This window comes from Martes martes (genome assembly GCF_963455335.1).
Source record: "Martes martes genome assembly, chromosome: 16".
In the NCBI taxonomy this organism is placed as follows: domain Eukaryota; kingdom Metazoa; phylum Chordata; class Mammalia; order Carnivora; family Mustelidae; genus Martes; species Martes martes.
Genome location: NC_137904.1, coordinates 21,129,291 through 21,140,418, shown reverse-complemented (window position 1 = coordinate 21,140,418; position 11,128 = coordinate 21,129,291). Strand labels below are relative to the sequence as shown.

At 43.5% G+C, this 11,128-nt stretch overlaps 1 protein-coding gene across 1 annotated transcript in view; it reads left to right on the top strand.

Moving 5' to 3' along the window:
* Window positions 1–963: 963 nt before the first annotated feature.
* The window catches only part of VPS53 (VPS53 subunit of GARP complex), a 135,074-nt gene continuing 124,909 nt past the window's right edge, over window positions 964–11,128 (top strand). The window contains exons 1-2 of the mRNA XM_080826206.1: window positions 964–1,173; window positions 3,176–3,256. Of these exons, the coding sequence (XP_080682332.1) occupies window positions 1,087–1,173; window positions 3,176–3,256 (168 nt within the window). The 5' untranslated portion in view covers window positions 964–1,086. The remainder of the gene's footprint in view (window positions 1,174–3,175; window positions 3,257–11,128) is intronic.

Sequence of the window (11,128 nt, the reverse complement as noted above, 5' to 3'; positions counted from 1 at the left end):
CAAACAACTTCGATAAAACTAAAAAAAGAAAAGCTAAGTGGGGCCAGGGACTCTTCCATTTTGCAATTTCACAATGTTTAACTGGTAAAACAACTCTTCCTTGGCTGCCATCGCCTCATTGTTTTAAGTGTCTGGAGGAAAAGTGGTTCCACTGGGTGATCTGGCCTCTCCTTCCTTTGCGGTGCATAAGAGCTAGACACCCTAATATTACCTGTATTACTTGCTTAAATTTGCATAGCGCTTTTTATCTTTGCGGGGTAAGCAGGGCAGCCGGAGTGATCGGCTCATGAACCCACAGCTTATCAGTTTTGGAATGGGACTTAGGCTCTAGATACTGAGTCTCAGAAAGTAAACATTTCCCCAGCGGCGGAGCACTGTCTAATCTATCTCTTCACGCCCACCACACCCCCTCCCCCCCTCCCATGGAGAAGCTGCAGACACCCCCCAGAAAATCCTGACTAGAGGCCTGGCACATGGAGAACTGAACTGTCAAGTGGACGCTATCCCTCAGAAAACTGTCCTTGGCAACATCGCCACTTACCAGCTGGGGTCATTTCTCCCCCCGGTGGCAGGGGGACACCTACTGCAACTGACCAAGCAGGCCCTGGGAGCTGTAGGATCGCCGGCTTCGCGGCCTGTGAGGGTTGCTATCGGTAGGTCGCGACGCTGTTGGGGCTTACCCTCACTGGGGGTCCTGCCAGGGCAGCCAGGCCCTCCTCAACACCGGGGCCTTCAGTGGGGGGCGCGCCCTCGGCGAGGTGAAGCGGGACCCCATCATGTTAAGGAGAGCTGAAGGCAGGCAGGGACCGCCGGACCACAAGGCTGCCCCGGGAGACTCTCGGAAAATGATGGGAATGCCACCTCCGGGCGACCAGAGGTCAGTCCTCCGCTATCCCACAGTGCCCCGGATCCCGGAAGTGCCTGGCTTTCCGGAAGTGCCCGGCTTTCCGGAAGTGCCCGGCTGGCTGACAGAGAGGAGGCTTTCCTGAACGCTGCAAGCATAGGGCTGTGGTTCTGGGGCTTGGGTGACGGCTGGAGGAGCGACTCGGGGTTGAGGTGGGCGTCAGGAGAGAGCTGAGCAGCGGGATGATGGAGGAGGAGGAGCTGGAGTTCGTGGAGGAGCTGGAAGCCGTGCTGCAGCTCACGCCTGACGTGCAGCTCGCCATCGAGCAGGTGAGCGTTCCGCCCCCTGAGGGCAGGAGAGCTGAGGACAGGGAAGTCTGGGGGTGGGACCCGGGGTGGGACGTGGAGGAAGCGGTGTTGGGACGGAGAAGTGGGAGCTAGGCGATGAAGAGAAGGGAAAGGTTTGGGGAAGGTGGTGGTGGGAAGGGGTTTCTGAATCAAAGGGAGGGAGAGAGCCCTTTCTAGGCCTTGATTGTCTTTGGAGGGTAAGGCGTCCTCGTTTGTTTGGGTAGAGAAACCGTGACCCTTGAAAGCATGAACCTGGAAAAAAGGAGTTCATGGACACCAACCTCAGATTTGGGGGTTATTTACCAGGCTGGTGTGCCGCTGCTCCCGAGTCTCAATCTAACCCTTTGTGAGGGAGTCGGAATTGAGGGGAGGAGCAACTTTAATACCTGAAGCGGATCACTGAGCAGAGGGGACATAGTTGGAAAAGGACCCCTTTGCTATACTTAAATGGTTGAGAATTCCTGTTGTTGATTAATTTGGATTGAATGGAAGGCTATTGCCCGGAGGCCTTCTTCCCTTCAAGGACTTTTTGGTTGATTAAATTCTCTTTTCAAGTTTATTGAGTCTTTAAGAGTAAGGATATTAGAAATAGTCATTTAGACCCTTGTGCAGAGTTTTGCTCCTAATAAAGGGAGAGGAGTTCCCTTAAAGGACGTGGTGTAGGGGATAAGATTTAAGTAAAGGAAGGTTATGCCACATTTAGGGACCACTGGGAAGTTTTCTGAAGTAAAGCATTGCTATTATCATTACTAATAGCTAATATTTATTGAGCACTAACACTTACTCTAGGTCTGTCACTGTACTAATTTATTTGTATTTTGCCATTTATGGATTTTTGGATATGTGTTTTTCTAGCAGTGGTTGGATTAGCCATACAAAGCACATTTGGCACATCCTGAGGATGCCGGACCCCTGGGCAAAGATTTAGTTGTTCAAGCCACAGCTCCCCACCCACCTCCACTGGACAGAAAAAGACATGCATTTCATTTTCTCTTTGGATCTAGTGGGCTCTAATAGAAGAAACAAACAATTCAGTCAGTTACCGTTTGGCAAGAATTTTAGAAGAGCACATTTTTGCTTTTTCTTAATAAGACTGAGTTCTGGCATAAGTTTATCTAATAAGAGACATCAGAAAAGAATTGGTTTTCAGAATGACTATCTTGAACTGGTGAAATTTGGTATTCAGGCGATCACACGACTGCTTTCTTTCTTTCTTTCTTTTTTTTTTTTTTTAAGATTTTTATTTATTTATTTGTTAGAGAGAGAGCGCGAGTGCGAGCGCACAAGCAGGGGGAGCAGCAGGCAGAGGGAGATGCAGGGCTCCATCCCAGGACACTGGGATCATGACCTGAGCCAAAGGCAGACGCTTACCCGACTGAGTCACCCAGACGCCCCTCGATTGCTTGTTATATGTTTTTCAAGCTGTAGCTTTTGAAGGGAATTATTTTTCAGAAGGCAGTATTCTTTCTTCTGTTAAAGTGATGGACAGTTCCCAAAGGAAACTCCATTTTCCTGACCCTGTCTGAGCCTAAAAATTGCTTTGATTCATAGTGAATTCTAATGCTGAGCCTTCCCAGAGACATAGCGTGTAAGTCTTTTCTCAAGGCTTCCTTAGTACAATCATGTCATCAGCTGATTTAATCTGATAGTGGACAGTGCCCATTTATTTTTCCTTGTCCATGGGATTTTGTTGATATCTGTGGAACTTGCCATGGTTGCACATTCTGTTAGTGGCACCAAGATGTTAAAATTACAGATGTTGGTGAAAATTGAAGATTTACTTTAACAGATAATTTTACTGAGCAATTGTTGTGCGTTAGGCCTTGTAAGATGAAAAAAGATATTTTTTTTTTATTGTTGGTGTTCTTTTTTTTTTTTTTTTTTTTGCCTTCAAAGAATTTACCATCTAGTAGGAAGGAAAGAAATAACACATGAAACAAGACAGAAAAATGACAGTTATTTTAAATCCCCTGTTTTTTTGTAGGTGTTTCCAAGCCAGGATCCTCTAGATCGTGCAGATTTCAATGCGGTGGAGTATATCAATACCCTGTTCCCAACAGAACAAGTAAGTATAGAGTTTCCTTCATGTCAGTGGTTTCTGTCTCATCGTAAGTGTTATGATTGGTGTGTTATACTACATAATCTAAGGAGACTTGATCAACAAGTGAGAGGTAAATTCAGATCAAACCCCACTGTAACGGATTGAGGGTGGGAGGTATCTTACTACAAAATACTGTTGTGTGAGAGTGGAATTCTTTGTATTGTGAGCATATTATTAGAAATTATACCTTTAACTTGTAAGAGTCCCCCCACATTCATAGTATACTGGGAAGTAGAAAGGATTTTTTTTTTTTTTTGATTTTTTAAACTAATTGGGAAGAGTGGGATGAAGAGGGTAGGATAACCCAGGAATCATAATGCTACTTTCACTCCTATTCCGAGATGTAAATTTTCAGACTTTACTTTTTACTTTGTTGTGTTGGGTGACTTGCCTATACAGATGGGTTTTTCTTACAAAATTGGTTTATGGGTATGTTGGTGAGAAATAGATCAGAATTAGAAACAGCAAAGCTGGGGGGCACCTCGGTGGCTCAGTTGGTTAAGCCTCCAACTGTTGATCTTAGGGTCCTTTTTTTTTTTTTTTTTTTGGTAATTTTATTTATTTATTTGTGAGAGAGAGAAAGCACAAGCAGAGTGGCAGGCAGAGGCAGAGAGAGAAGCAGGCTCCCCGCTGAGCAAAGAGCCCCATGCGGGACTGGATCCCAGAACCCTGGCATCATGCCTGAGCCTAAGGCAGCTGCTTAACCGACTAAGCCACCCAGGTGTCCCTGATCATAGGGTCCTGAGTTCAAGCCCCACTTTGGGCTTGTGGAGCCCCCTTTAAAAAAAAAAAAAAAAAGTAGAGTTGGGAGACCAGCTAGAGTTCTGCTTGGTTTTTCATTTATGAATTCAGCAAACGTTTGGTGGTTCAATGGGCACCTGTCAGGTATTATTGGTCAACTTGTGCTAGGTGCTGGGGACACAAAAATGAATAACACCTAATCCATGCCCCCTTGAAATGTACGTGATCAAGGTTGGGGGGAGACATTGGTGAATACTGGAAGAGAGTTATGCAATGGTTTAGTGAGAAACAGGGAAACAGTTCTTCAGAAGATCAAAACCTCAGAGAGGAGGGAGCCCTTCCACCAAATCTTAAAGGAGTCATTCCTTCCTTTAGAGACATTTTTTAAGTGTCTACTAAGCGCCAGGTGCTGTTTAGAAACTGGGGAGAAATGCTAAATGTGATAGGCAAGTTTCTGGTCTCATGGAGTGTAGTGTAAGGAAGAAAATAAACAGATCAACAAATACATATATAAGAAAACCATTGTCGATGCTGTGATAAAAGCAGGCACAGTGATAGAACATGACCACCTGGGGACGGGCTCTTTGAGATGGGTGGTCGGGGAAGGTCTCTGTGAGGTACTTAACCTATAAACTGACACTTGATACCTATAAAGTGGCCAGGTTTGTGGCAGTCTGGCAGAACACGTCGAGGCAGAGTAAACCACCAGGCAAATCTTCCAGGATGACAGGGAAAGAAGGTCCTTCTAAGCACAAGGCAGACTCAGAGATGAGAAACACAGAGCATGCACAGGGAGCATGGCCTCCTAGGAAATGGGGGCTAAAGGGGTTGGCAGAGCCAGGGACCTGAAGGGACTTTGTTCTCTGGCCTTGCAGACTCTGCCTTGCAGACTCTGCAGTCTTTTGGATACCACACGCATCATGGTAGAATTCATTCCACACAACTAATTTTCACTGGGCTAAATTTTAAGCTTGTATACCCTCGAAATCTTATGCACATATCCTAGTACCAGTCTTAAATGAGGTTTTAGTAGTGTTTGTCATATAAATAATAAAAATAGAGGTTTTAATGTTTTTCTCTTCACACTCTAATAAGCATTATTGCAAACCCCTTGGGGATGTGCACATTCCGCACCAGAGACTGTGACTAGGCAGGGGTGTTCATTCAGGGACTCTCATCAGGGTCATTATTGGATCAGAGTCACATTTTCAAAATCCCACCTGACCGCAGTGGGGAGGATGAACTGGGGGAAGGCAGACCTGGAAGGCAGGGAGACCGGTTAGCAGACTGCTGTGATGGATCACTTAAGAGGGACCAGGAGAATCTGAGTGAACACAGGGATGGAGAGAGCAAGACTGGAAAGCTGTTTGGAAGCCAAAAGTCAGAGTTTGGTGGTTGGAAGGACTTAGAACCTAAAATTTCCTCAAATCAAAAAACACCTCTTCTGCCTCGCTCTCTAGGAAATTGGGGGCTAGAGAGTGAACAGGATAGATGTGGTCCTTACCAACATAGGGCTTCCAGTCTACCTTGATGGGTACTAGTTACACCATTGACAGATTAACAGTAAGTTATTATGACTCTGCAATGACTTGTTTGTATAGCTATTATTACTTGTTGCTTGCTCTCAGAAGAGTCCTAAGTTCTGCGACCACTATAATAATAATTAACATTTATTGAGCGTACCAGACACCATTCTAAACATTTAATAGTGATGTATTCACCACCTTGTTAACATGCTTGGTTTTTTTTGTTTTGGGGTTTTTTTTTTTTAGGTTTTATTTATTTCTTTGAGAGAGAGAGAAAGAGAGATCACGAGCAGGGGGAGGGGTAGAGGGAGAAGCAGATGCCCCGCTGAGCAGGAAGCCCAGCTCGGGATCCGATCCCAGGACCCCGGGGTCATGACCCGAGCTGAAGGCAGACACTTAACGACCCAGGTACCCCCAACATGCTTGTTTTAGGATGAGAACCAGGAAGACCAGAGGGAGAAAGAATGCTCAGCTTAAATGTGGTAGCGTTGCTATGAAGGAAACATGTAGTGTACTGTGAAAACAGAGCACTTACTTACTAAGTCTGAGGGATCCAGAAAGACTTCACAGAAGAAATGGCATTTCAGAAATGGCATTTCAGCTGCACGTTATGCACCAGATGGATTTTGAGCTTTGATTTCCAGCCTGCAGACTGGGTAGATGTTGACACCTTTCCCCAAAATTGGGCCTAAGGAGGAAAAGTAGGCTTCAGTGGTAAATAGGGTAGGAGTAGGCTGTAAGAGTGAGCTAAATTTTGAGCATTTGGGGGCCATCCAGGTGGAAATATGTACTTGGAATATCTGAGTCTGGATCTCATAATCCCCGTAATTGTTAATATTTTGGCGTATATCCTTCCCAAACTTTTTCTAATGGACATGTTAATTTTTTAAAATGAAGTTGGAGAAATGGTATGATTCTCTGTGATTGTCTTTGAGATTTCACAGATAGCCTTTAGAGCTCATTGTTTTCTGTGAAAGGAATTCTAGGAATTAGCTGGAGATAGAAATTTGGGAACAACTGGTATAAAGACAGCAGTTTTAGCTGTGAAAATGTCATCTGCCCCACCCTGTCAAGAAGGCTGACTCATCAAAGCCAAAATAACTGTTAGATTTGCAAATTGTACAGGAAACCACCAGGTTCTTACTTTTTCCTGGTGTGTTTTTGTATGTATTTTATTTTAAATTACTGAAGGTAGCACTGGATGTTTATGAGAACACAGATGCAGTTATATGTCTTGTCTGATTATGCCTCCTCATACGTGATAATGTGTAGCAAAGTTTTTGTGTTTTTTTTTTTAAAGATTTTATTTATTTATTTGACAGAGCGCGAGAGAACACAAGCCGGGGAGCGACAGAGGGAGAGGGAGAAGCTGGCTCCCTGCCAAGCAAGGAGTCTGATGCGGGACTGGACTAATCCGAATCAAGACCTTAGCTAAAGGCAGATTGCTTAACCCAATGAGCCACCCAGGTGCCCTGTAGTGGAGTTTCTTATAGCAAACGAAGAAAATTTATGACACAAGGTTACCTTTATTTCCCCAATCCCAGATTTTCATTTAGCAATATATTCTCCAACCCAGTCCCATGGACCTTAATGGAAAGGTAGCAGAAAATAGTGGCATGATTTAGAATTTCTTTCTAGAAATTCTTGTTAGAAATTCTAGAAATCTCTTGCTAGATCTTGGGCAAAAGCCACCCAAGTCAGAGACCTGCAGTAAATTCTTCTGAATCATAACTTTAGTATATTTAAAGTAGATGTCAGTATATCAAGAATAAATTTAGTGTCACCTAAGGAGGAGGAGGATGTGTGTGGGGGTTCTTTTGAACAGCAGTAACTTGGAAGTCTGTGGTTGCCTGGAGGTATGTTCGGGGAGGCAAGGAGATCCCTGGATGTTTCTAACTCCCTAGGTCCAAGTGGGAGGAACTCCATTTTCTCTCTTTATCAGGTCTCTCTGGGTAGTTCTGAAGAGTAGCCAGGTTTGCTAGCAATAATCTGGAAAACTCTTCTAGTGTCCTAGAAGAAAACTGAAAATAATAATTTGTCATGTTTTCATTAGAGGTTTGATTAGGGGAATCTAGATGAAATCTATTAAAAATGAATATAAAACTAATATAACCAAGAACTTTGAAAGAAAAGTCATGTTTTTGCAGAAAAATAATCAGACCTTTGAGAGACCGAGTAGGAGAAGTAGGAGAACTCGGATTTATTTTAGGCCGGTGGACCCAGATGAGCTCATGCTTGAAGTTCTGGGCCCCCAGCCATGGGGTTATAGGGCTTTTATAGGGGACTGAAGGCAGTTAGGTTCCAAAGCTGCTGGCTTGTGAGTAGGTTTAAATTGGGGGAGTAGGAACTGCTTTAAGTGGGAACAGTAGTCAGGGAGCCTGTGGCAGGAAGCCTGTTTATAAAGCAGAAGCGACTGGTTATTTCTTGCTTCCGTAGGGCTTCTGGTGATCTCTAGCTTATTGTTAGTAACTTTCCATCTTCTGGGGCCTCCTGGCCTGGGCCTGCTCTGGGTAATTTTCCTCTTCAATGTGAAGCTGTTTCTAAAGAATTTTTAATGACCCCCCCAAAATGCTCTAGGTGTATATTGTTAAGTGAAAACAATAACATGTCAAATTGTTTATCATCCCAGTTTAATTTGTTTTTAAGCCACATATTTGCTTAGAAGGAACTGTAGAAAGCAATATACCAAGATGCTAATGGTGATTATTTTCTAATGGAGGGGTTGGGGGGGGTGGGGTTCTGTATTTTCTGTAATCAGCAAGAATTGCTTTTAGACTCAGAAAGACTTCCAGGGGAGCCTGGTTGGCTCAGTTGGTTAAGCCTCTGCCTTTGGCTCAGGTCATGATTTCAGGGTCCTGGGATCGAGCTCGCATCAGGACCCTGTTCAGCAGGGAGCCTGCTTCTTCATCTCCCTTTGCCTGCTGCTTCCCCTGCTTGTGCTCACTCTCTGTGTCAAATAAGTAAAATCTTAAAAAAAAAAAAAAAAAAAAGGAATCAGGGAATACTTTCCAATAATTAAAACATTTTTAAATGATAAAACTGTACAACTGCATTATACCTACACTAGAAGGGTGAGTCTGAAAGAGGGGATATATCACCTGCAGCCAGGGTCACCGATCTGGATTCTTTGTTTCAGAGCCTCCTTGTCCTGTGTCTTTAATGACATAAAAGTCCCTCGAGTAAATGTGGCCTGATTTATTTTGACTTTTCTACTATGGCCATTTAGGCCATTCCCTGCTCCCTTAAATGCAGTTGAATATCTGAAGGCATACATACTTTGAATTATTCTTCTTAGAAAAACTGTCATGGCTTAAGCAAGACCTTCGTGTTTAAGGAGTATTAATTAAGAATTGGTTACTCTACCACCCAAAGCAATATTTACTGCTGTGGAATGACCTCCAACTTACATTGTTAAGTGAAAAAAGTATGATGCAAGACACTGTGCATTACATAAAGCAGGGGACGTAAGTTATGGATATGCTTTAAATACATAGACTGTTTCTGGGAAGGTACAAAAGAAACCATCTCAGAGCTGTTGCCTCTCTGCAGAACTGGGGGAGACAGGCAGGACAGGGGGAGAGGAAGCCTTGATCTTCACTATTTCTTCACTTGTTCTATTGACGTTTTTGGTCATGTTCATGTTTTACCAATTTCAAATACATTACAATTTTAAAAAAATATTTTATGTATTTATTTGAAACAGAGTGGGAGAGCGAGAGAGAGAGAGTACCAGTGGTGGAGAGGGTCAGAGGGAGAGGGAGAAGCAGATTTCCTGCTAAGCAAGGAGCTTGGCATGGATCTGGATCCCAGGACCCCCAAGATCATGACCCGAGCCAAAGGCAGACGCTTAACCGACTGAACTACCCAGGCGCCCCTAGATTACTGTTTTAAAATTTTGGTATAATTATCCATTCTCAGAAAATATACAAGAATAGTACAGTGAATTCATGGCTGCCATTCACCCAGATTCTCCAAATGTTAATATTTTAAAAATAGTTCTTTTTAAATACCAAAACAAGAAAATGTTTTTAAGGGAATGGGTTCCAGCAGAGATAGTCAGGGTAGGAACTGTTATGCCCAATTTACACGTGAGGAAGTATAAATTCAGAGAGGCTGAACAGCTTGCCCTCTGTACATCGAGCAGATTTGTAGTGGCAGAGCTGGGCCAAATCTAGGTCCTTCAACAAACTCAGCAACTTTTACCACGGTGGTGACTTATACCCAGGCTGGTTTCAGAGTGACTTGACAGGGGATTCCTCAGTTAAAATAACTTCTCTTTTCTGAGATTCATCTTCACCTCAGTCTAGATTTCTGAAAATTCTAAGCAACCATTGCCTTTGTCAGAATAGACAAGATGTAAATGGCCTGGTCTGACATCTCAGACATTGTGACCTGGTTCTTGGCAGGCTCCTGGCCCCCTCCTGCCACCAGAGGCTGCTGGTAGCAATTTATAAGCACAATTCCTGCATTACCCCCGATTCCTTTTCAGGTAAAATATCTGTTGGGGGAAAGGGAAAGAGTTCTAAAATTACATTTTGACAACTTGAGTTAAAATGGTGCTCTATAATTGTACTATATTCCACTAGGGGGCACCATTTCCTCGTGTTTTCTGCTGGCTAAGGTTGGAAGTAGTCCCATTGTTTTAATTGTCATTGTCTTTAAAATAGAAATAACTTTATTATAATTACAGTAGCAGTGGATAGCCAGTGTAGAGCAATTAGTAAGTACTTATAGGCAAAAAGAAGAAAAAAATTAAATCCTTTTCTTAGATACAACTATTGCTACTGATTTCATAGTTTACAGCTACTATGTAGATTACAAAGCTACTCATATTTATCTTTCCAGGCATTTTTTCTGATGAACCTACAAACTCAGAAAAAATAGATTTATTCATCAAAATACAGTATAATATAGATGCATACATACATCTTAAGTATACAATTTGATGAATTTTCACAGAATGATTACAACTGTGTAACCACCATTCAGATCAAGAAATAAGACATTAGGGGTGCCTGGGTGACTCAGTCAGTCGAGCATCCTACTCTTAATTTTGGCTCAGGTCATGATCTCACGGTCCTGGGATCGAGCCCTGCGTGGGGCTCTGTGCTCAGCTAGGAGTCTGCTTGAGATTCCCTCTCCCTCTCCCCCACCCCTTGCTCCTGTGCCCTCTCACTCTCTTGCTTGGGTGCTCTCTCTCTCTCAGATAAATACAATCTTAAAAAAAAGGTGGGGGGTACCTGGGTACCTCGGTCAGTTAGGCATCCACCTCTTCGTTTCTACTCAGGTCATGATCTCCTGGTTGGGAGATCAGCCCCGTGTTGGGCTCCATGTTCAGTGGGGAGCCTGCTTCCCCTCTCCCTCTGCCCCTCTTCCTGCTTGGTCATGCTCTTTCTCTGAAACAAATAAGTAAGAAGAAAGAAGACATTAATACAACATCTTCTTTTAAAAAAGATTTATTTACTTTAGAGAGTGTTGGGGGGCAGAGGGAAAGAATCTCAGAGAATCTCTAGGAGATTCCCTGTTGAGCATGGTACCCACCCTAGGGCTTGATCTTATGAAACTTAAC